The 27,048-nt window shown below is 43.9% G+C and overlaps 1 protein-coding gene across 1 annotated transcript in view; it reads right to left on the bottom strand.

The window, feature by feature from the left end:
• The window catches only part of wbp1la (WW domain binding protein 1-like a), a 116,359-nt gene extending 105,793 nt beyond the window's left edge, over positions 1-10,566 (bottom strand). The window contains exon 1 of the mRNA XM_048551408.2: positions 10,360-10,566. Within this exon, the coding sequence (XP_048407365.1) occupies positions 10,360-10,437 (78 nt within the window). The 5' untranslated portion in view covers positions 10,438-10,566. The remainder of the gene's footprint in view (positions 1-10,359) is intronic.
• Between the last annotated feature and the right edge of the window lie 16,482 nt (positions 10,567-27,048).

The raw sequence follows: 27,048 nt of genomic DNA, 5'->3' as shown, positions 1-27,048 counted from the left end.
GAATCGAACCCGGGTCCCTGGCGCTGTGAGGCTGCAGAGCTAACCACTGAGCCACTGTGCTGCTGATCTGTTAGTTAGACAAAGGCAGATGTATAGTATACGACCACTTACAAGTATCGCTTCAAGTCGTACACCATCCCGACTTGGAAATATTTCAGTTGTTTATTATTACTGAGCCAAAATTCTGGAACTGCTCCATTAAACTGAACCATGGATGGCCCCGACATCCAAAGAAACACACCAGTTCAAGATGACAGCTCATTAATTTCTCCAAGGCCATTCAGATTGGGCAACAAATGCCAGTTCAGGCAAAGTCCACAACTAAATGGAAAGAATAAGCATATTTCTTTCTCCTTCTCAAAAGTATCACTTCACATTTATCCATTTATCAATCCAAACTATTAACCTGCTTATATCCACCTGCAATCACCTGGGCAGCCTGGTGGCTCAGTGGTTAGCAATGCTGCCCCTCAGCACCAGCTTCGATTCCAGCCTGAGGCAAACTATGTGGAGTTGGCCCATTCTCCCAGTGTCTGTGTGGGTCTCCTCCCACAGTCCAAGGATGTGCAGGTTAGGTGGATTGGTCATGCTAAGTTGCCCAATGTCCAGGGCTATGCAGGCTGGGTGGATTAGCTATGGGAAAAGCAGGGTTACAAGAATGGGATACTCTTTGGAGTGTCGACGTGGACGACTTGATCGGCTGAATGGCCAGCTTGCACATTATAGGGATTCCATGATCACTTAAAACCATAATAAATAGGAACAGGAGTAGACCATTTGGCTCCTTGAGCCTGCTCTGCCATTCAATATGATCATAGCTGATCTGACATTCCTCATGCCCACTCCCCTGCCTTTTCCCCCTAAACCTTGATTCCCCAACTAGTTTAAGAATCTCTCAGCATTTAATATACACATGGACGCTGCCCCACAGCTCTCTGGGAGAAGGAATTCCATGGACACTCAAGAAATTCCATCTCCCCTCAGTGCTAAATGGGCAGCCTTTATTCTAAGTCTATGATCTCTGGTCCTCAGCTCTCCCATGAAGGGAAACATCCTTACTGCTCTCTACTCGGTTAAACCAGATTCCTTATTGCTTCTATAATCTTTGATACTATACTATTAACTCTAAGTCCACACCACAAATAATATGAAGATCAAAAAAAACAAACCCTGGGCCTAGGTGAACATTATTATACATATACTCGAGTACTAAAATGGTCCTTAAACCAAAGTTACATGGAGCATCTCTCTCGATACTGTTTATGAGACTTTTCAGTGAGCAAAATAGCTGTTGTGATTCCTTAGAATGTGAAAATAATCAATATCCGTGGGATGTCCTAAAATTGTAGAAGAGGCAAAGTAAATGAAAAGCTCTCTTCTGCATGCTGTTTAACTAATGACTTATCCATCAGATGCCTGGTTCATTTTACTACCATGAGCCTATATTTTTATTGTTGTATCAAATAACTTTACAGATTTTGTAGACTGTAACAGAACAGATCAAGGTAGCTGACGAAGCCCAATTGGGACAAAATTTGCTTCCAAATCAGAATGTTGTGGTCTTTAGTCTCAATCCAGGACGTGAGCACAAAATTCATGTGCAGTACTGAAGTGTTGCCTTCTGGATAAGGCTTTACTTCAAAACAACAGCCACAATTGGACAGAAAAGATCCCATACCACCATTGTAACAAATCGTGAGTTCTCTCCAATCTCCTGGTCAATATTTATCCTTCAACTCAGCATTACAGAAACAGAATGTGTGGCTGTCGTCACTATTACTGTTTGTAAAGAACAAGCTCTGTGCAATTGGCTGTTCCAGTTCTTACCTTTGATAGCATCTGCATTCAATTGGCTACAGAGTGCACTGGGGCAATGGATACTCATAGCAAGTGCTATATAAATTCAAATCTTGTTGCTTTACCTCCTGAAAAATGAATTGTTCTATTTTCCAGACATTCTGCTGCTTTGCCAATATTTTACTGACTAACAAACGTTTATAAATTACTGAAGAGAGAGATTTGAAGGATCACTGAACCCAAATCATCAACTTAGCTTTCAGTCCATAGATGCTGCTGGATTTAACCATTTCTGTTTTTTTGTTTATAGAACATAGAACATAGAACAGTACAGCACAGAACAGGCCCTTCAGCCCACGATGTTGTGCCGACCATTGATCCTCATGTATGCACCCTCAAATTTCTGTGACCATATGCATGTCCAGCAGTCTCTTAAATGACCCCAATGACCTTGCTTCCACAACTGCTGCTGGTAACGCATTCCACGCTCTCACAACTCTGTGTAAAGAATCCACCTCTGACATCCCCTCTATACTTTCCTCCAACCAGCTTAAAACTATGACCCCTCGTGTTAGCCATTTCTGCCCTGGAAAATAGTCTCTGAAGTACTATTCGGGTAATTAAAGATCCCAGTAAGCGTTATAAACCAAAGCATGACACAGTGCAAAACAAAGAGGTTAGAACAAAAGAATTAACTACAGTTGGTGGTCATGTGAAACTAACAAAAAAACTAAAATTGCTGGAGAAACTCAGCTAGTCTGTCAGCATCTGAGCAGAGGTTTCTCGCTACAGATGTTACCAGACCTGCTGACTTTGTCCAGCAATTTTAGTTTTTTTAAATGAGGTATTAACTTAGGTGAGCAAAACCTTGATCAAAAAGACAGGCCTTTAAAAGGGGAAAGCAAAAAAAGAAAATCGGGAGGGAGTTTCAGAGTTTGGAGCCCAGGTAATTTTTCCAGCACTGATTGCTGCACTATCAGCAACTGGGAACACGCAACAGGCCATAATTAGAAGGCACGACAACACCTCTTCCTCCTCAGGCAACTCAGGACATTTGGTAGGTCCATAAGGTCCCTCACCAACTTTTACGGATGTACCACTGAAAATATACCGTCCGAGTGCATAAGGCCTGGTATTGTAAGAAACTACCGAAGGTTGTGTGCACAGCCCAGATCATGGTCTCCATCTACTCAGCTCGCTGCCTCGGAAAGGCTGCCAACATCAAAGACCCATCGCACCCTGGTATTGATCTCCTGTCAGGCAGAAAATACAGAAACCTCAATACACGCAGGCTAGAAAGGGGTTTGAAAACCCAAGAGCCAGTGTATATAAATGAACACAAAGTTGATGTAGGAAAATCAGGATTTGGTGCAAATTGGGACTGAGACAGGCCTTTAAACAAACAGGAGCTAACGCAATCAAGAACATGGCATCAAGGAATGCATTTGAATAGTCAAGTCCAGAGGTGATAAAGACAAGTAGGAAGCTCCAACAGGTGAGCAGAGGCAGCCAATAATATGGAGGTGGAAAGGATGTGGTCTAAATGACAACTTAATATTATAAGTGGTGTTCAACTGATCTTCAAAGATTGTGAATAATCTGATCCAGCCTCAGATTGGAATCAGGAGAAGTAGAGGTAGTGACTAGGAAGCATGCCAGGCAAAGATAATAGCTTTAGTCTTCCCAATAATTTATGGGAGTTATGAATGCATGTTTATAAACATCAACACAAAGGAACATGTTTTTATCAAAGATGCCACAGAGGCCAGTATCCAGTCACTGAGTCACCAATTATTTACATGTCCATAGTGCTCAGCTCTGGTCCATCTTCCTCAGAGCCAGCTCACTGAGTGAAGAGAAGCTCAGACACTCCTGTTTATATCTGTCAGCCAGGGCTCCCTGATTTGGACCTGGTTAACAGCCCCATCAGGGAGCTCATTCCATGAGGGTCACATGGCTAACCTCATTAGAGTCACTGCAACCCTCGCCTTCTTAAATCCAGGCGCCCCTCTCCCAGGAAGTTTTCCACACTGGATCCAGTTCCTCCAAGTTAGCCTCAGCTAGAAATGGTGCGTAGTAGACCGTAGCCCACCTCTCACCCTTGCAGCATCTCTGAAGAAATTCATCCTTTTTGGGCGATAAAGGCTTTGAGGCTGTAACACCTGCTGTGTCCGCATCAGACTCCGGTTCCTTCGATATTAGACACAGAGCCCACAAGTTCCAACAGCCTATCCACCTGTTCTGAGGTGTCGGGTTTGCTCCTGCAACCCTTTGAGAGTTTGGAGCTTTCATGTGATCCATGTACTTGTTCAGGACCACCTCACCCACACAAACTTTGTATGTCACAGGGCCTGCCCTTGTGTCAGCCTCCCCTTGCACCCACGCAGGGCCATTTTCATGGTTTCTACACCAAACTCCGTTCCTTGAAGTAAACTTTCTCCCTTTCTTAGCAGAGTGTTGTGCTCAGCATTGACATTCCAGATGGCATTTGTGTGTCCAAAGTCTGATCTTGTCAGCAATGACCAGAACGGTCTCTTCCAGCGACAGCACCCCTGGTGATGCATCTGCTAGTAGACAGCAGCCCAAGGCATCCAAGCTTGGTACTTGGCCTCCCAGTATTTCAAGATTAGATTAGATTACATTAGATTCCCTACAGTGTGGAAACAGGCCCTTCGGCCCAACAAGTCCACACCGCCCCTTGAAGCATCCCACCCAGACCCATCCCCCTATAACCCACACACCCCTGAACACTACGGGCAATTTAGCATGGCCAATCCACCTAGTCAGCACATCTTTGGACTGTGGGAGGAAACTGCAGTACCTGGACGAAACCCACGCAGGCACGGGGAGAATGTGCAAACTCCACACAGTCACCTGAGGTTGGAATCGAACCCAGGTCCCTGGCGCTGTGAGGCTTCAGTGCTAACCACTGAGCCACCGTGCTGCCCATTCAACTTGTAACGCACGTATTGAAACGAGAGGCTGCTACTGAATTTGGCATGAATCTATGGACCGCGCTGCCTAGTCTTCTGAGTAACCCCGGCAGAGGTTTGTGGTCTGTTACTATTACAAATTTTCATCTGTAAAGGTAATGGTAGAACTGTCTCACAACAAAGATCACTGCCAAACCTTCCTTCTCTATCTGGGTGTATTCCCGCTCTGAATAAGCTGAAGTCTGGGAAGCATTTGCTATTGGGCCATCTGTCAGTCAACACTAACTCAATACCATATGGGGAGACAACACCTTTCAGCATCAGACCTCACTTGGGATCATACCTTAGAGGATGATGGCTGCTTCTTCACTCCCCCAAGCGTTACATTTTGGCTGCAAGACCATTCCCTTGACCTGTCCGTCCTCCCTGGACCAACCTATCCCCCACATACTCCCCACCTACACTCACTTTTACTGGCTCCACCCCGATGTCTTTGACCTGTGTCTCCTCTCCACCTATCTTCTCCTCTATCCACCTTCTATCCGCCTCCCCCTCTCTCCTTATATATATTTCAGAATCCTTTTCCCCTCCTCCATTTCTGAAGAAGGGCCTAGACCTGAAGAGTCAGCTTTCCTGCTTGGCCTGTGTTCATCCAACTCTACCCCTTGACCTGTCCATCCTCTCCGGACTGACCTATCCCCTCCCAACCTATCTTTTCCTCTATCCATCTTCGGTCCGCCTCCCCCTCTCTCCCTATTTATTTCAGAGCCCTCTCCCTATCCCCCTTTTCTGATGAAGGGTCTAGGCCCAAAAGGTCAGCTTTTGTGGTCCTGAGATGCTGCTGGGCCTGTTGTGTTCATCCAACTCCACACTTTGTTATTTCGGATTCTCCAGCATCTGCAGTTCCCATTAGCTCTCTCTCTCCCTCTCTCTACACCTTGTTATTTCATTTCCAAGGCTGATCCTTTTTCAACAGCAAGTGTAAGGGTGCCAGGTTAGAGGCCTGGTTACGCATGAACTTTCTGTAATAATTCACCAGTCCAAGGGAAGACCTAAGCTCAAGCACAGGCATGGCAGCCGGGGCACCTTTGATCGCCCTCACTTTACCTTCCACTTTATCTCCGCCTTGGAGAAATATCGAAGGCCTACATCCGAGCTCTCTAACTCCTCTTTACTGGTTTTCCCTGTTAGTGCGTCATCCACATAAATGATCACCTGGGGTAGACCTTGTAAAATGTCCTCAAATCATCCGCTACAAAAAACAGCACAGGCTGATACCCCAAATGACAGCCTCATATATAGGTACAAACCTTTATGATATTAAGTGTAGTGTTCTTCCAGGAAACCTCATCTAACTACAATTGCAAGTACACATGGCTCACCGCCAGGTTCATGAAGGAAAACTTCCCCCAAGTGCCAGCTTTGCTCATGCAAGGAATTGGGTATTTTCCAGCTGCAAGCAGTTTAGTCTTTGTTTGAAATCCCCACAAAGGTGAACTGACCCATCGGGCCTCACAATCAGTTTGACTGGTGTTGCTCATTCCGCAAACTGTACTGATTGGGGATTGCTTCGCGTTCCAGCCTTCCGATTTCTGTCTCTACTTTTGCACTCAAGGTAAATGACACTGGGCAGTCCTTGCAGAATCGTGGAACTGCTTCCTGCAATGTGGCTTGGTCTCCTTTGATAGTCCCTAGATCTTCCCGACAAATGCCTGGATACTAAATTAAAGCTTCACTCGGGCAGGCATTTTCTAGTCAGAAAACGGAGAACCAATCCACATGAATCTTTCTCAAGCAATTTTGCCCCATCTAGCTTGGGCCCGAGCATTTTACAACAGTGTTAACTGGGCAGCTCCTTCTCATACAAGACAGGAACTCAAGTTCTACGCTTAATCTGTAAAGGTCCCTCAGTATAGGTTCTCCGTCTAGCTATGGTCTTATACAAGTTTAAGGGTTTAGTCCAGAATGAATTTTAGTTCCACAATCACAAAATGACCGCACCACTATCGGCCACCAATAGACCCAGGTGGCCATTTAACCAGACCTTTATTTCGATTGGTTCTGATTTGAATGTTGCTAAGCAATCTAACTGTTCCAAGATGGATGGGCTTTCCAGGGTGCACACTCTCCTGGATGCCAGCCTGAGTTCTCTTACTCAAGTCAGGCTTAGTTGGGCTCTTTCGGTGTGGAGTTCACATACCAGCAGCAACTATAACAGGTTGCTGGCCCAGATCCTGATTAAAATGTTCCTCATTTAGGCTTGGCTTTGTTTGGGGGGGTTTGGCTGTAGGCCGAATTGGAGTCCCTCTGATTACAGTATATCAAGTGAGATTATCTTCACTCAAGTGGTACCCCCAAGCTTAGTCAGCCTGGAGAGGGCATCCACTTCCATTGGAATACCCTACACTTGCCACATTCGCCAATGACAAAGCGAGTTGAACTGCCTGTCTGAAGTCTAGTTGGATTTCACCTAGTAGGTGCTTTTGCATGGTTACATCATTAATCCCACATACCAAATGATCTCACAGCATCTCATTAAGCATTAAGCCAAAAGTCACACAGTTCTGGTAGTCATCTTAACCTTGTCAAAAATCCCAAAATGAATCCCCTGGTTCTTTAACTGCCAAGTAAAACCGACAGCATATCAGAATTAGAGGAGGTTTGAGGTTGTACCGTTCCTTGACTAAATCCATCAACACTTGAAAGGTTTTAGTATCTGGTGCCTCAGGAAAGGTTAGTCTCCCAACAAATGAAAAAGCTGAGGGTCCATAAGCTGTCAAGAGAATTTTCATCTGCCCCAAAGTCATTTTCCCAGAAAAAAAAGACACATAATATACCCAGTCATCAATCAGCAGGATCGAATGAATGAAGCTTCCCAAGCAGCATGATGCTGGAAATGCTTATCCCAACTCAAGGACAACTGTTGCAAACGGTTTTCATGAGCGTATTATTTTCTCTCGTCACTGAAATAATTCCAGTGAGGCTGGTATCCTGTCACCAAATCGCTCTTTATTTCCATAGGCACATTACTTCATACTAGTCCAGCTTCCTCAGAGCCAACAAGAATGAACAGAATCTCCGAATTCCTGTTTATATTTCTCAGCCAGGGCTCCCTGATTTGGACCAGATTAACAGCCACAATCATGAACTTGTGTTCTATTCTATGATGGTCCACCCTACTGACATCATTACAATCATTACAGATACCACAACCTGGAAAACCCCAAATCAATTGTGCCCAGTAATTATTCCCCTATGCACAGCACCCATATGAATTGATAGATCAAAAGAAGACAAAAGGTTCATCAAGTTCATCTTCTACCATCCTCGAAACCTCATGAAACAATGTTAATGGGCTTTGCTAATTAATCACTGTAACGAATCCCCAGTTAGTCAACAACACATCCAAAAGTAACTCAAGCAAAACCCACAGTGATGTACTTCTGCAATCATGAATCCAAAAGTTCCATATCCTTCCCAAGCATTTAACTCAACATGTCAAAACATTCAGTCATCCAAAAATGTTATTGTCTAAGAGAGATCTCCAAGCACACTATTTCCCAGTCAACTGTTGCACAGTTCAATGTTTCAATAACATTAGCAGCCATTGAAAATATCATAAGAGAAGACTGCCATTCAGCCCATTGCATGTACTAGTTTTTCCCCAATCGGAGCTGTCCACTCTACTCTCCATCCCATGCTCTGCTCCTGAAATCAGTTTTGGGAATTATCATCTTACGTTTTTGTGGATGAATATTCAATCTCAACAACTGTACACAGCCTTAAGGCCCCCAACAAAATCATATTGTGATTCAGGTGTGACACAAGTATTACAAACACAGGCAACTGCAGGGCTGCATCATTATCATGTAGCTTAAGTGATAATTAAACAACAAAGTCTTTGGATTTCTCAGATGATATGAAAAATGATGTTAGTAAAGAGCAGGTATCATTATTCAGGTATCTACTGTAGTAAGATATCTAAGTATTCTCCATTATAAGCTAGGATCTGTGGTCATTGACATCTAATATCATTCATTAATCCTTATAGCCATTGAAATTAGCCCAATTGCATGAAGCATCATTGGTTTACATTTGCCATATCACTGATTAGGAAGGGAGAACTAAGCAAATAAACATTAAAATCTCTCCTGCTCAAATAATCTTTGATCTCCACAATTGTTAACGTTCAGTTTAGGGTATGCCTCAATGTGACTGTTTTATAAATTCTCCAAGTACAATCCTGAAATTATAAACTGGAGCAGAGGCTTAGGGGTGACTTCATAGAGGTTTATAAAATCCTGAGGGGTATGGATACAATGACTAGCCAAGGTCTTTTTCCCAGGCAAGGTGAGTCCAAAACTAGAGAGCATAGCTTTAAGGTGAGAGGGAAAGATTTAAAAGGGACTTAAGGGGCAACTTTTTCACAGAGGGTGTTACATGTCTGGAGCAAGCTGCCAGAAAGGTGATAGAAGCTGGTACAATTACAACATTTAGAAGGCATCTGGATGTGAACAGCAATAGGAAGGGTTTACAGGGCTTTGGACTATAGGGCGACAGCTGGCAAATGTGACCAGATTAACATAGAATATCTCATCAGTTTGGATGAGTTGGACTGGAGGGACAGTTTCCATGTTGTACAACTCTATAATGCTGTGCTCTGCATAGGCAGGATTGGCCACTTCACATCTTTACCTAAAACTGGTGACTCAATCCGTTGGGCTCGTGCAAACTCTCTGAAACCTTATTCTCCATCTTATCAGCTCACATCAAGGGTCAGCAGCAGCAGGAAGGAAAGTAGAATCAAAGTTACAATCAATTTAGCTACAATCTAATTAAATGGTGGAACAGGTCCAAGGTACCAAACTGCCCCTGCATTGTCAGACTCCCCTCAAAAATCAGCTCAAGTATATTAACATGACGTCTTATTTTTGTGAAGCACAATCATATGCTGGAGGAAAATGCAGCAGTCAGTTGGTGTACAGTAAGATCCCATAAGCGAGACAACTGTTCCATTTAATAGTTCCGACGTTCACTGAAGGAAAGAGGTTGGGTAAGACTGCCCAGATCTTCCTCCAAATGCTACCAAAACCGACATGGAGGGTCATCACTTTAGTACCTGACCAGAGCACAGCCCCCTTAGAGGTGTACTGTCCCATCCCACTGGCAAAACACAGGACACTAGGGGTAGGGTGACAGCCTGGATCATCTGAGAACCTGGAAGGTAGGCATACTACTGCCCCAAACAGATATCATAAAAACGAAAGCAAACTTAAAAGCACAGTCCACACTTACGAACAATTTTTTTAAAAAAATAGGTTGGGGGGAGGAAAGAATTGACAGCTTAAAAATTGAAATGATGCGAGCTTCAGTTAAAGCATGTTATCACCAGCCAGGTGATAAAAGTACTCAAGGAAACTCAGATAATACAAAATAAAAACGATACAAGAAATCTCATTAATGTATTAATGATCGACTGCACTGATGCCCGTGAGGAATACAAATGTAACAAGCTGCGATGTAGCAAAGGCCTGAAATGGTTACAATGTAACGAAGGGTTTCTCTTTGGTGTGTGTTCTCTTTTTAAATGGAAACACATTTAAAAGGCCAACGCTTTGTTTTCGCTTACCTGGGCTTCCACGCCGGCCAGTTTGACAGGGAAGACTTGAAACAGCAAAAGGGCCATCCTCAGCGGGATCCTGCTCATTGCCTCCCCGCACTCTCTCTCCTCACAGCCGGACTGTCCTGCCAGCCTCTCCCTGTCCCTGCCTGCTCCCGGCTCCCGGGGAGAGTTCCAACACCCTCCCCCCGACCCCACACTCTCTCTCCCCTCCCCAACATCCAGCCCTCCGAGTCCCGCCCCCTTCTCCTGCCCTCATTGGCTAGAATCCTGACCCCGCCCCCACGGTTTAAAACTTTCGCAGCTCCCGGTTGGCCGGCCGGACCTGTCACTCTGGCACCGCCCCGCCCCTGGCGGTCACGTGCCTGCCAACTGGGATGCTCGCGCCCGCGCAGGGCGGGGAGCGGCCGGCGGACTCGTTTATCTGCAAAAACAGCATTGGAAAGGAAGACGCGACCGGTGCTTTTGCCTTTCATTGCGCGTGCCCTCCTACATTTTGCAATCACGGGGGACCGGTTTGCAACATAAATGGCTTTCTCTGTTTCCCCCCGCTGCGTGCACGTCCTTCCACCACGCACAGTTGAAGATGTGCTGTCATTTCCACTTTCAGTATCGTGCAATGCTGTCAACGTTACTGCCCAATGGGGCAAAATCCAGCAGGCTTCCTATTCAGTTCGCAACTTTCCATATTTTTATTTGTCTACATTGGTGATGGTGCGTTTTGGTCTAGCTGATTATCCAGTGCCAGAGGTGGGATATTTCTTCCTTTGCAGCCTCAGTAACAAATGCAGATGCTGAATTCGCAATGCATAGTCTTGCCAGGACGTCAGAGTTCATGCCCATCTCCACAATCGAACAGACTGACTGGCACAGTGCAGGATGTCAGAAGAAGCCAGCTGCGGTCATGAATTTACCCGCTAGACAGGGTCCTCCCTCAGCTTCTCTAATCTATAGCTCTCCACTTTTAACACATGCCCTAAAACCTACCTGTTTGACTAAGTTAACAAGCTGGATGAACACAGCAGGCCAAGCAGCATCATAAGAACGGGAAAGTTGACGTTTCAGGCCTAGACCCTTCCGAAACGTCAGCCTTCCTGCTCCTCTGATGCTGTTTGGCCGGCTGTGTTCATCCAGCTCTACACCTTGTTACCTCAGATTCCCCAGCATCTGCAGTTCCTACTATCTCTGTTTGACTAACCTTTTTGGTCACTCCTGGCAGCACGGTGGCTCAGTGGTTAGCACTGAAGCCTTGTAGCGCCAGGATCCGAGTTCAATTCCAGCCTCAGGCGACTGTCTGTGTGGAGTTTGCACATTCTCCCCGTGTCTGCGTGGGTTTTCTCCCACAGTCCAAAAATGTGCTGACTAGGTGGATTGGCCATGCTAATTTGCCCGTAGTGTTCAGGGATGTGTGGGTTATAGGGGGATGGGTCTGGGTGGGATGCTTCAAGGAACGGTGTGGACTTGTTGGGCCGAAGGGCCTGTTTCAACACTGTAGGGAATCTAATCTAATATATTCCTATGAGTGACACTGTTGTTCATTTTAATGCTGCATCAGGGATGTTTCATTGTATTAAAGGTGGCTATATAAATACAAATTATTGTTACGGGTGCTATATTGAATGCAAGTTGTTATCTTTTAACATTTTAGCATCAACCTCAGCTTTTGGGTTTTTCAGAAACTAATGGCTTTGTTTACTAACTCCAATTTTTGCTTTTTATTCCAGATTTCCAACATAGTTTTGTTCATCTATAGATTCATTTGGAACACAGAACGAGGCTGTTCGATCTGTCATGTCTGGGTCACTTCCCTAAAACAGCAACTATCCCTATTTCCTTGCACTTCTACCATAAACCTGAAAATTGCTTAAGCCCTCTAGTTGAAACCATTTTTGGACCAATTCAAAATATCTGAAAATATGCCGTAAAGTTTTTTACTTCTTTAAGTGCTGCAACTTCAATTAAGGGTGGGCAATAAATGCTGACTTTGCAAATGAAAACAATGTCACAGAATAACTACAATATCAAAGGAGGCCATTCAGCCCATCGTAACTGCAACAGCTCTCCAAACATGCAACTCACTAACTGCCATTCCTTCATGTCTCAGTGGCCCTGCATGTTTTTACTTTTTACATAAGAAATGATTCACGTTAAAATTCCTTTGAACCTGCCTCCATGACATTTCCTAGCAGCACACCACAGATCCCAATCACTCAGTGCATTAAAAAGATTTTCTTCATGTCATCATTGCTTTTTATTTTGCCAATTGCTTTAAATCTAGTCTCTCTCATTCTTGATCCTTTCACGTGTGGAAACAGCTTTACCCTAACATCCTGTAACTGCATAAATAAAACCTGTTGCTAGGTCAGGAAAAGCAGCAACAATTGTGTATCAACAATGTCTCAAAACCATTAGATAAATGACCTTGTCAATCCAATGTTTGCAGCATTGATGGAGAATGGAATGTTGCCAATACCTTCAGAGAGCTTCCTGCTTTACTTCTACATATAGATAGAACTTTTAGATCCACCAATAACAGACCTTTAACGTTCTCTGATTATAACTGTTAAAAGGATTGCGGGACTCTCGATGATGTTAATCAGGTGAGGGTCACATGAAGTAAACTGGTCTGAATTGTTAAACAGCAAATGCATTAAAAGGTAAATCTCTGTGCAAATAAAGAATATTGTCTTCCAAGCGCCAATGAGGTTCCAAAATGCCTTACAGCTAATGGAATATTCAATGTTTTGGTCTTCTCTGTTGCAGAGAACTCCACAGGCTTACCAGTCTCTGAGGGGGTGGGGGTGGAGAGAAATTTCTCTGTGTGTTGATCCTAAATGGCCTACCCTGTATCCTTAGACTGTGACTCCTGGTTCTGGAAAATTTTCACAGGACAGTCAATGTTAAATTCCTACTTCTGTATGACTGCAATGGTCTATAATGGGGGTGAACTGTCATTTGAGTGTCTCTTTAATTACTTTTGCGATGCCCAATGGGGAAACTTTACATGTGGGAGGGCATTGTATGGGAATAGTATATGTGGGAATGTGTGGGAATATGAGGGTAAAGTATGGGAATCAATGGCATTCGTTACATTCCAGTTTACCCATTCCTCTTCTTAGGCATTCCCTTGAGATTGAGGATGACCTTCTTCCTGTCTGGAGTTCGTGGTCCTGAGGTGACTACACTGTTCAATGTTGCGTCCACAAGTGGGGTAGGTGGTGTTTGAAGAGACACTGAGTGGAATGTTTTGGGTTTTGTGCATGTCCCTTCCATTGCTTGCTCTTAGATTCCACTTGAGCCTGGTCAAGATGGTTGGCGCCTCCACGGATGCTTTTTTGGATGTTAAATAAAAACCAAAAGAACTGCGGCTGTTGTAAATCAGAAACAGAAACATAATTTGCTGGAAAAGCTCATCAGGTCTGGCAGCAACTGTGGAGAGAAACCAGAGCTGACATTTTGAGTTGTGTGACCCTTCCTCAGAACTCTTCTGAGGAAGGGTCACTCAACCTGAAACGTCAACTCTGATTTCTCTCCACAGATGCTGGCAGACCTGATGAGCTTTTCCAGCAATTTCTATTTTTGTTTCTTCTTTGGATAGTGTCTGGTTGGAGATTCCCGTGAGCTGGGGAGATTGAGATTAGATTACCTACAGTGTGGAAACAGGCCCTTTGGCCCAACAAGTCCACACCACCCCTTGCAGAATCCCACCCAGACCCATCCCCCCTATAACCCACACACCCCTGAACACTACGGGCAATTTCCCATGGCCAATCCACCTAGCCTGCACATCTTTGGACTGTGGGAGAAAACCGGAGCACCTGGAGGAAACCCACGCAGACACGGGGAGAATGTGCAAACTCCACACAGACAGTCGCCTGAGGCTGGAATCGAACCTGGGTCCCTGGTGCTGTGAGGCTGCAGTGCTAACCACTGAGCTACTGTGCTGCCCAAATGTTGACTTTTGCTCACCTAGGCCTTGATGACATCCTTGAAGCATTTCCTCTGCCTCCCTGATAACCACTTGCCGGGATGAAGCTCACAGTGGAGAGCTTCCTTCAGCAGCCTTGTGTCAGACATGCAAACATTGTGGTCAGACCTAGCTAACTGACAGTAACCAGGGGATGTTGGCCTGAGAAAGAACACCAATGCTGGAGCATATGCTCTGCCATTTGACTTGCAGGGTTTTGCAGACGAATCATTGGTGATATTTCTCTGTGGGTTTGCATGTCTGCTGTATATTGTCTACAGCTCTGGTGCGTACAGAACATTTGCTAACATTCTTCTCTGTAGACCACTGGCTTGTTGTTGGGTTTGAAGGCTTTGTCACACAACATTCTTTTTTTTCAGGCAATCAAAAGCACAAGCAGGTGATATTGAGCTACTTTGTTAATGTCTGCCCTTGCTGAACTGAGATTCCCAAGGTATGGGTATTGCCACGTGACTTATCACATACTTTGGTGATTGTGGAAGAGTGTTGTACAGTGGAAGCAGGCGACTGGAGGACTTCTGCCCACTGGATGTTTCATCTAAGGCCTATTCTCCCAGTACTTTGGAGTGCGTTTTCTGAGTGTGTGTCCATATGTATTGTGCAGCTTAATGACAGCAATTGGAGTGGTCTTGGTTGTGCATCAAAGAGGTGATTTGCCTTCCCACTCATCCTATAGGGAAATATGGTGTGGAATGTTGCTGTGTGGAGGCTTGAGGAAGTGTTGACTCTACCATCATAGAATCAGCACAGAATAAAGACTAATTTCTGCCACCAACCAAAAGTAGGGAGATGCCCCATTGTCCCTCCTAGTTGACAGAAGCAAAGACCTCTGTGAGGTCAAAGAAGATTATTTATAAAAGGTTGATTCTGCCCCCTACACTTCCCTTGGACCTACTGTGGAGATCATGTCTACAGTCCCCCTTGAAGAACATAACAGCATATGACTCGAAAAGGCGCTATTCATGCACTGGGGGGAGGTGATTGAGGAGGACTATTGCAAAGTCCTTTCTTACAATGGAGAGCAGGGAGACCCCTCTGTATGTGCCACAAATGGTCTGCTCTTTTTGTCTGGAAGATGGTCAAAATTACCACTGATGGTTTCCATTAGTGTTTACCTACCCATCACCCCCTTTGCCGGAGCTTCATGTCCGTTCCAGCTCTGGCATTGAAATCTTTGGAGAGTCAGCTCATCTCCCTTTGGGACATGAGTCAGTGACTGGGCAAGGATGGAACAGAATTCCTCATCTGTTGCTTCTGGGGTTGGAGCATAAATATTGGTGACTTTGGTGTACTGCTTCTAGGTTAGGATGAGCCCAAGGGTCATGAGTTTTTTTTTACCCATAGGGGCCTCAATGAGATGGGTTTGTTTGTTTATAGTCAAACCAACCCAGAGAGTTCGTCACTAAACAAAAAAAAGCAAAAGAACTGCTGATGCTGTAAATCCGAAACAAAAACGGAAATTGCTGAAAAAGCTCAGCTGGTCTGGCAGCATCTGTGGAGAGAAAGCAGAGTTAACGTTTTGGGTCCTGTGATGGTTTTTTGGATTGGTGGCCTGTTACCAGTAGTGTTCTGTATCAGCTGGCACTGATCCACTTTTGCCTGTCATTTATATAAATGATTTGGGTGAGAATATAGAAGGCATGGTTAGTAGATTTGCAGATGACACTAAAATTGGTGGTATACTGCAAAGCGAAGAAGGTTATCGTAGATTACAAAAAGATCTTGATCAATTGGGTTAATAGGCTGAGGAATGGCAGATCAAATTTAACTTGTATAAATGTAAGATTTTGCATTTTGGTAAAAGAAACAAGGACAGGACTTACACAGTTAATGGTAACGTCCTGGGTAGTGTGTAAATCAGAGCGTTGTAGGGGTTCAGGTACACAATTCTTTGAAATTTCCTTCACAGGTAGACAGGGTGGTTAAGAATGCATTTAGCAAGCATGTCTTCATTGCTCAGACCTTTGAGAATAGGAGTCAGGATTCATGTCAAGGTTGCACAGGATGTTGGTGAGGCTTCTTCTGGAGTACTGTGTGCAGCTCTGGTTGCCCTGTCACAGGAAGGATAATATTAAACTGATGTAGGTTCAGAAAAGATTTACCAGGATGTTGCCGGGAATGGAGGGTTATAAAAGTAGGCTGGATAGGCTGGGACTCTTTTCACTTGAGCATAGGATGTTGAGGGGTGACCTAATGGAAGCTTATAAACTCATTAAGGTACATGGGTAAGATGAACAGCAAAGGTCTTTTCCCTAAAGTGGGTGAGTTCAAAACTAGGGGGCATATTTTAAGGTGAGAGGAGAAAGTTTTAAACAGGGCATGGGGGCAACATTTTTACACAGTGAGTGAAATGAGATGCTGCTGGGCCTGCTGTGTTCATCCAGCCTCACATTTTATTATCTTAGATTTGGGGGGATATGGGCCAAACGCTGGCAGATGGGACTACCTTAGTTTGGGAACATGGTCAACATGGACTGGATGAACCAAAGGGTTTGTTTCCATGATTCAATGACTTTGACGATGACTCTACCTCCAAAATCTGCAGTTCTTTGTTTTATTTTACACCTATCTACTTCACTGTGATGCCGCACTCTGTGTTGGCTCCTGGTGACAGTGGGCAGCAATATCGATCTAGCTCATAGTCTTACTCCCTCTGCGACCTTTATGACCCCCGATGCCCTGTAGGAGGCTAAAACCAGGAGCCTCTGTGGCTGAGTTGTGATACATGTGTTCTTTTTTAATACTGCCTGCATCCCACTATCCCTCCGGATCGTGGGCCTCGTGAATATTTGCTGCTGTTCCCAGAACTAACGACACAATTTCCGACGCTTCCTTGGTGTTTTTCCAAGGCCTTTGGGAATGGGAAGGCCATGGTTACTCATGATTCCTTCCCACTCGTCCAACAATGAATGGAGTGAGGGCACTAAAGGACAGAACCTGCAGTGACAGTGGATTTAAACATTCTTAACACTTGCTAAGGCTTAGCTGTCATTGTGTGCTAAGCACCCTGAGTTGGTGCATCTTTCTGCAACAGAGTGGACTAAGGCCATTGTTGTGGTGTAAAGTAATCTGGCTATCTTTCCCCAGGATGTTCCTGCTAGCGACCAGACCAGATTCACTCTGATTTTTACTTCTGGTCCACCCTTGAAGAGACAAGACCAATCGGTGAGAATTGCTTCACATATTTTAGGCAGGCATTGTGGGTAAGTTGTATTCTGCAGAAGGAAGCATTGAATTCTTTCATGGCAGTGCTATTATTTTGATGGAATGCTGACACATTCAGAAGTAGTATTCATTTGTAAATGGAGGAAGTGCACCTAGGGCCCTCAAACAGCAATGTCTTAGCAATCAGGTTTTGTTTTTTTTAAGCGATGATGGCTCAGGAATAAACATTGGCTTGGACACTGGGATGACCTCAGCTGCTTTGCTGTGAATGAGTGCAATAGGACCTTTTACGTCCATCTGTGAGAGCAGGTGCAAGCTCACAGAATCACAGAAGTGTTAAGCCAAAGAAGGGAAGCCGTTTGGCTCATTGTGCCCACATGGGCTCTTCAAACAAGCATCATCACATCATGCCAATCTTCTGCTTTTTCCCCCAAGCACTGCTGAACGACAAAGTTGTATGATTTATCCAGTAGCAGAGGACACCACATCCCAAGGATGACGCCTTTCTAAAGGTGGCCTGAGAAGATGATCACCCCTTTGTGACAGTAAGGAAAGCCCCACAGATGATAATGGTGAAAACTCCAGGGCAACATCAGAGCACGTATATTTTTCTTTGTCTACTTGACCTATTTTTCTAATCAACCCATTCAGAGATGTTATTACGCACCTCTGGAGCCAGTGGAACTTGAACCCAGGCCTGTCGGTCCAGGGAAATGGACACTAGAGATAGAAATTCTGTTCTGCTAAACTCCCCAAATCTATTCAGTGCTAATGGTGATTTGAATTCGCGAAACAGGGAACTGCTTCACCTCTGTTGAAAGTGAGGATATAGTATGCTCCCAAACAACAGCAGCTCCGACTGTAGAGTTATTTTCATGCCGTTGGTAATAAGATGATCTACATCGAGTGAATTTCTAAACTGGGAGAAGTGGGAATGCTAACAGCCTGCCCACACTCAGAGAAGAATGAGACTTTTCTGGTCTTGTCTTGGGTGGGTTGAGCAGGGAGCAGAAGCACAATTTGGCTGCACGTGTGCCTGGCACAGAAACAATTTGGCGGTCCAGAAACTATAATTCCCTGAAAGTTTCTGCACACTCTTGCCAGCAGCCTGCCTGACAGCTGCTGAACAAGTTTTTTTTAATGTAAAAAATAACCCAAGGGCACGGCCAGTGAGACAAAAGATTGTACTTTTCCATTCTGAGAATTAGACCCACTTGTAATTATCTGGTTTTAAGAGACACAGGCATAGTCTTAACTATATACATGAAAGAAAAACAAGACAAACTTGTTTTGTCTGCTTATACCATGTTTTTCCTTTGACGTAGAGGAATTTTATTTTGTTATAAACAACTGTTCAACAGGAAAGTTTAATTAACAATTTTTTCCCACTAATTTTCTCTTTTCCTATATTGTTAGGGTGTGTAACAGTTCAGTCAGCATTGACTGTCGCTGTCGTAAAATCATCAAAATGTCCATTTTCTGGGGGCCAACGCTGTCATTGCTATCATCTCACATATCCTATTTATTGATCCATCTATAAAGTTCAAAACTGCCTGTAGCTTTAAGCTAAATGTTATGTTGATTATCTAGCCTTTAACCGTTGAATTAAGTGGGTTACAGACTGAGGTTAAACTTAGCAGCATGGTGGCTCACAGTACCAGGGACCTGGGTTCAATTCCAGCTTCAGGTGACTGTCTATGTGCGGGTTTGCACGCTCTCGCTGGGTGCCCCAGTTTCCTCCCAAAGTCCAAAGATGTGCAGGTTAGGGTGACTTGACCATTGGAAATTGCCCCATTGCACCTATTGTGTCCAGGGAAGTGCAGGCTGGGAGGGTTAGCCATGGGACATGCATGGAAATGGGGTTGGGTCTGGATGGGATGCGCTATGGAGGGGCAGTGTGGATTTGATGGACTCAATGGCTTATTTCCATACCGTAGGGATTCTATGATTAATGATGTCTGAGCTAGAAAAGTACTGACAGATTTACTTTTGGAGATGCACAGTACAGTAAACTGAATGGTTTGAATGAAGCTTTCCCTCCTGTGAGGAACCTGTCTGAAAAGTTTCCAGGCAGTGTATTCCATGCCTTAATCAGGTATGGAGCTCTGGAGGCATTGTCCTAGTGGTGTTACCACTAGACGATTAATCTGGAGTAATGTTCTGGGGACTGGGTTGGAATCTCACCATGGCAGAAAGTGAAATTTGAATTCAATTTTTTTTAAAAAAACTGGAATTAAGAATTTAACGATGACCATGAAATGATTTCCAGTGAGAAGAAACCCATCTGGTTCACCAATGTTGTTTAGGGACGGAAACTGCTGTCGTTCCCCAGTCTGGCCTCTGTGTGACTCCAGACCCACAGCAATGTGGCTGATTCTTATCTGCCCTTTGGGCAATAAATGCTGGCCTGGCCAACAACACAACCCCTCCCACAAAGGAATTTTTTAAAAAAGCAACTTGTCGTGTGAAAGAAAGTTTCTCTCTCATCATCATCATGTAAGGGAGCATTGAATAGGACAGGTCTTATTCATTTAATATAATGAAATGTGAGGCTGGATGAACACAGTAGGCCCAGCAGCATCTCAGGAGCACAAAGGCTGACGTTTCGGGCCTAGACCCTTCATCAGAGGAGCCTTTGTGCTCCTGAGATGCTGCTGGGCCTGCTGTGTTCATCCAGCCTCACATTTCATTATCTTGGATTCTCCAGCATCTGCAGTTCCCATTATCACTTATTCATTTAATACCTGCCCCATGGCAGCAATCACTTTTATACCTGTCCGTGATGGATTTACTAATGGAGAATGTGGTGGTGTAGTGGTAATATCACTGGACTGCACATCCAGATCCCCAGGCTAATGTTCAGGGGTTCAGATCCTACTCTGGGGAAAACCTCAGAGTGACCGTCCTCATGAGACAATTCTCATTAAAAACCCATCATGTCCATCATGGAAGGAAATCTGCTGTTGGGTTGAAATACAATCTGTCCCCACTTGCTGTGGTCACGTGATCCTGATGAAGAAAATGGAGGATGCCATAATGGAGAGTGAAATTTTCCAGATTCAGTGTGAAGCAGCCAATCATCATTTGGAAGTTATTAACGCAGTAGAGCGAAAAATATAATGCTCAAATCAAGGGAACAAGATGCAAATCTCCAACTGTTGCAAGACATAGTGATAAAAGAGAACATCAAGGACTCAGCAATCACTTTAATAGCATATTGGATGTATAGAGATAAATTGACAGCCCAGGATAATGTATTTTACAAAGGAAATCAAGTAATTATCCCAGAGGAGGGGTGCTAAAGTGTGTCTGTTCAAACCACCAAGGAATTGCATTGTCTAAGGACGGCAAGAGACTTGTCCTCTGACCAAGAATGAGCAACAAAATCAAGGCCCAAAGCAGTCAGTGTAGTGCTTGTATATGGGTACAAAGCTCAGTAAGCTGGAGAGCCAATGATGATACATCTACATCCCAGACAGAGTGTGGATGAAGCCTGGGGGAGCTCTGTACACACTTGTAGGAACTAATTATCTTTCACCAGGAGACGACTATTCTGTTGACTGGAAGGTGGGCCAGCAAACTGCAGTGACTACTGCTGAGATTGCTGAATGCACAACACACTTCAGCCGATATTGTCATTCCCAACAGTGTTGTCTGTGAAGAATTCAGTTGCTTTATGAAAAATTGGGAATTACAACATCACACACATCATCTCTGCACTATCCCCAGCCAAACTCAAAGGCTGAGCTGGCAACAAATATTGCCAAATGAATCACAAAGAACTCCCACACAAATGTACAGAAGGCAATCCTCGTGTGGAGAGACACAATGACTGAAGGCCACTGCACAGGCTTATGTCAATGCTGCACATTAGCTACTCTTGAATAGCAAAAAAACTAGTCTTCTGTGGTCATGTTACCTCTGCCATGAGGCATACGTCCTGTTGGCAGACACCCTAAGCTTCCCTTTCAATAAAAGCCTCACGTTGAACACACTGCTGTGTTATAAACTCGAGACATCTGCCACCCTTACCCGGTCTGGCCTACATGTGACTTCAGGCCCACGGCAATGTGGTTGACTCTGGGTATTCAGGGATGGGCAGTAAATGCTGGCCTGGCCATATGTCATAAATGAATAATAAAAATCTTCCAAAGGAGCATTCTGCATAAAATATTTTCAAGGTGTAGTCAAACAGAACTCAGGGTTATCAATTGATTGCTGTATTTTGATTATTCACTCCTGCCTTCCGTGTAACCCACTAATCTCAGCAATTAGAAAATTTTCACAGTCGTCATAAGACCATAAGAAATAGAAACAGGTCTGAGCCATTTGGCCCCTTGAACCTGTTCTCCCATTCAGTAGGATCATGGCAAATCCAACATTCCTTACATCTACCTTCCTGCCCCTTTCCCATGACCCTAGCTTCTCCGACTATCTCAGGCACAAGGACTCTTCCCCCTCCCACCCACGGCTCTATCTCTGTGGCAAGGAATCACAAAGACTCACCATCCTCTGAGAAGAGATTCCTCCTCATCTCAGTATTAAATTAGTGTCCTTTTATTCTGAGACAATGCCTTCAGGTCCTAGACTCTCCCATAAGGGGAAACATTCTCCCAGCATTTACCCTCAAACATAAATGATTGCAGTCTGTCTCTGATACTGCCATTGAAAGTTTCTTTGTGCACTAATAACTATGCAACAATTTGAAGTAATAAATAGAAGTTAAACATTATTGTGAGAATTTAACACTGAAAGACATTGGCTTGTCAGACAGTTTGAAAGAAAGGCTGTAGAATGTTTTGAGAATTCTTTCAGTCAAGGCTGATCAAAACAAAATGTTTCTCCAGTATTTATGGAACTGCAGGATTAGCAGCATTGGAGATGGAAGTGTAGAATTCTGCCGTTTTAGATTTTGCAACGAAATTGCAAGCGATAATAGAAAAACAATAGTGCAGGAATAGTGGCAATGCTGTAACCTTCCAGCACCAAAACATCAAGCAGCTTGTACAGGCATTGACTCAAGTGGGTCTACCTTGAGGATTGGAAATGTGCAAAGCAGATGCCACACGTAAGTCTATTTTCCAAGAAGGAATCTTAATTCAGTAACCATTTGATAGGCAGGTGTCACTACTGTCAGTCTGAGGATACTGGCATGAAAATATAATGTGCCTTCGGACAATGGTCCACTTTCATTTTCTATTTTTTCCAAGACTGAGATAGCAATCTAAGAGGCTGTTGTGACGCAGCGTAGTGTCCTTACCTCTGGATCAGAAAGCTCAAGTTCCCTCTCTCCCAGGTTCAAAACAGGTTGATTAAAGTGACTAAAGCAATGATCCAATTAATTTGCTTTCAAAGTATTTTGTCTTAAAGTATGCTTTAGATTCTTTGACAGATAGTAGGAACTGCCGATGCTGAAGTCTGAGATAACAAGATGTGGAGCTGGATGAACACAGCAGGCCAGGCAGCATCAGAGGAGCAGGAAAGTTGACCCTTCTAAGGGTCCCAACCCGAAATGTCAACTTTCCTACTCCTCTGATGCTGCCTGGCTTGCTGTGTTCATCCAGCTTCACACTGTGTTATCATTAGATTCAGTGATTGTGATACTGGAAAAAGAAATACATTTATGCAATGCTATTTGATGTTTAGGACATCCCATATGTTTTGCAGTGAATAATAAATGTTGAAATGAAATTACACTTTTAGGCACAGCATAACCAACATTGATATAAATAACCAGTTAATGCAACTCGGTGGGATTGATTAAAGAACAAACATCTTATCTGAACACTTGGAAAATTCCCTGACTCTCCACCAAACAGTTTTACACAACCTTTTATCTCCATCTGATCGGGCAGTCAGGACCTCAGTTTAATGTTTCATTTAACAGAACCTCAAACCATGCCTTGATACTGTAATGAAATGTCAATCAGACTGTTATTGTTATAGCTGCACTGTGGCCTGAGGGAGCTAAAGTAAAACATTAGATTTCCATTTGGACAACAGAAATCAGATTCTCAGAGCCAATCTGTGGCAGCTACATTAGTCACTGCAAAACATCTCACCTTTGCAGAAACATAGTCCCTGGGCGATGCCAGCAGTGAGGGTTCAATTCCCACATTGGTTGAGGTCACCATGAGGTTCCCACTTTCTTAACCTCTTCCCTCACCTGTAGCATGGAGACCATTAGGTTAAAACTCATTGTCCTCTCTCTGAGCATTGGGAATGTGTAAAACTGATGCCACACATAAGGCTATTCCCCAGAGTTATTCTCCAAGTAGGAATCCTAATCCAGCTACCAATTGATAGGCAGGTGTCACCACTGTCAGTCTGGAGGACTCTCTCTCTCTGTCTGTTTATCTGTATCTAATGAGGGAGTAGCCATCTCATCCTCTAGGACTATGGTAACTTTACCTCCTAGGTAGCCATTGTGGACTGATTTTACTGGTGTTTTCCCGCTTATATTACAAAACATACAATGAGCAAAATAACAGCACAGGTTGGAAAGAGACACGTTTGTCACTGTATTCAACGAATCAGTGGCTCCACATGAACTCATTGACTTCAGAAAGTGATATAATAAACACTGTCAGCATGTGGTTTAGGTATTAAACTGGTAAACATACTCTTTTAACAGTAAAAAATAAATGAACAGTACTGTGGACAGGTATTAAATTTGCCGTCGTTACAGTATTGTGTTTGGTCTTGAATTGAATACCCTTTATTGCCACTTGTACTCCAATACAGGAGTACAGTGAAAAGCTTTTACAATGATTGCCTTCTGAGCATCACATTTAAGGAAGGATGTTAAAGCCCTGGAGAGAGTTCAAAGAAGATTTATTAGAATGTTACCGGGAATGGGAGATTTTAGATACAAGGAAAAGACTACAGAAATTGGGCTTATTCTCCTTGAAGCAGAGATGATGAAAAGATTCACTTTATTGATGCGTTCAAAACTATGAACAATTCTGACAGGATAAAGAAGGATATTCTGTTTCCACCAGTTCATATGTCAGTAACTAGGGGTCACAATTCAAGATTGTCAGCAAGAGAGCTCAGATTGAGATGAGATGTTTCTTTACTCAGAGAACAAAGAACAAAGAAAATTACAGCACAGGAACAGGCCCTTCGGCCTTCCAAGCCTGCGCCAATCGAGATCTTCTGTCTAAACCTGTCATCTATTTTCTAAGGGCCTGTATCACATTGCTTCCTGCCCATCCATGTACCTGTCCAGATATATCTCAAAAAATACTATCGTGTCTGCATCTACCACCTCCGTTGGCAACGCGTTCCAGGCACCCACCACCCTCTGTGTAAAGAACTTTCCACGCATATCTTCCCTAAACTTTCCTCCTCTCACTTTGAACTCATGACCCCTAGTAATTGAGTCCCCCACTCTGGGAAAAAGCTTTTTGCTATCCACCCTGTCTATACCTCTCATGGTTTTGTAGACCTCAATCAGGTCCCCCCTCAATCTCCGTCTTTCTAATGAAAATAATCCTAATCTACTCAACCTCTCTTCACAGCTAGCGCCTCCATACCAGGCAATATCCTGGTGAACCTCCTCTGCACCTTCTCCAAAGTATCCACTTCCTTTTGGTAATGTAGCGACCAGAACCGTACGCAGTGCTCTAAATGTGGCCAAACCAAAGTCCTATACAACTGTAACATGACCTGCCAACTCTTGTACTCAATACCCCATCCGATGAAGGAAAGCATGCCGTATGCCTTCTTGACCACTCTATTGACCTGCGAAGAGAGTTGTTAGGATTTGGAATGTGCTGCCTGGGAGATTGGGGGAGGCAGATTACATAGGAGGTTTCAAAAGAGAGCTAGATATATATTTGAAAGTGATAAATTTAGAGGGCTACAGATATAGGGCTGGAGAATGGGGCTAGCTGGGTAGCTCTTTCAGGAGCTAGTACAGACACAACGGATTGAATAGCCTCCTTCCATGCTGTAAAATTCAATGATTCTAAACTTAGTGGATTGACTTTCCAAATTGGCATCGGCCCATTTTTCAACATCATGATCCCAGGGACCATTTTAGGATTTTATTACCTCTGAGAAAGTTTGAAATGTTTCAAAGTATTTGCAGGGAACCCTATCATCTCCAATTAATAGCCCATTAAGTTCCTTTATGTTTCTCAGGCTCTTGTTGTCAAAAGTGCTATTTTAATGCTGATTTTGTTGAACTCAAACAATCTGGTGCACATTAATGCACTTCTGAGTTCCAACAGCCAAAGTAAATCTTCTTCGTCTCCTTTGAGGAAGCCACTGAAATGAGAGGAGGACAAAAGAAGCATTTTAATGACTCCCTGAGGCTTCCCTGCAGAAATGCAATATATATGTCAATGCGTGGGAGACCCTTATTCCGAAGAAACTGACTTGGAGAAGGCTCCTTATGAAGGAACACAGTTCATTGAGAACATTTGTTGGCAAGAGGAAGTATGCAAAAGGATCTAGAGAAAGGAATGCCCGTGATCTCAAATCTGAGGAACACTTCCACCCCTGGAAACACCTGCCAAATGTGTGGTTGGAAAACGGGGCTCTCGGATCTGGTTTATCAGCCATATTAGGACCCACAGAATCCCAGGACCAGTGACACGGAATTTCCTAGGTGGACGATCATAGTCAATAGGGAGTAATCATCAACAACAAGTTCATTTCAATCAGCTTCCCCAGAGAACCCAACTGTTCTTCTTGTGACAGGGAATGTTAATGGCCCTGTGTATGTTCTACTCACTGAGGCTTCCTGATCAGCTGCCTGCTGTCCTCAGTAAAACAGCTACAGAGCTTAACATGGGAGCTGCCTGCCTTTATCTTTTGGTCCCAGGCAGCTCCCACCCCATGTCCAATTAGAATATTACTCCGGAGCACTTCTCAAACTCACTCATCTCTGAGAAAAGGGCAACTGCATAACATACAGTCTATTGTTACGTTCACACAATATAAACATTTTTCTCTGGTATTCCCCAGTCTCACGTCTCAATTAATCTGCCAGAATACATGCTGGCCCTATTGTGTAGTCCTGTATCAGGTCACCTCTAAGTCTACATTTCTCTATTGTAAATAGAGGAAGACCATTGAGGCCATCTGCATGAGTAACTGAGGTGCTGCAAACTAAACACTCTTCATATAGCTCTTCCCTTCATCTCTTCCAAGGCCAAGAATTTAACTTGCAATGTAGAAGGAATCAAAGCTGAGAACAGAAACATAAATGTGATCTGACCAGTGGGTTGCACAGTGTTAAAATGGTATCTGTTGAGTTATTTGGCATAGTTCTTTGCATATAACCTAATAACCTGGTAACTGTGACTACAGTTTCCAGGGATTGATCTTGAGTTTCCAATGTAGGCCAGCTGAGATGTCATGTTCTTCATAAAGTTCTAGACCTGTAACAAAATCCCTGGCTATAATCTTACAAAATGAAGTGCTGATAGTCTATTGCTACAGCCCCTGGTGAATCTATCTCTCCGATAGTCATTCTGTCCACCATAACTCATTGGCACATTAAATGAGCATCATTACCTCATGCCAACCTCCTG

Source organism: Stegostoma tigrinum, chromosome 20 (assembly GCF_030684315.1).
Source record: "Stegostoma tigrinum isolate sSteTig4 chromosome 20, sSteTig4.hap1, whole genome shotgun sequence".
NCBI classification, from domain to species: domain Eukaryota; kingdom Metazoa; phylum Chordata; class Chondrichthyes; order Orectolobiformes; family Stegostomatidae; genus Stegostoma; species Stegostoma tigrinum.
The sequence above is the reverse complement of the archived record's forward strand: the minus strand, read 5'-3'. Positions and strand labels throughout refer to the sequence as shown.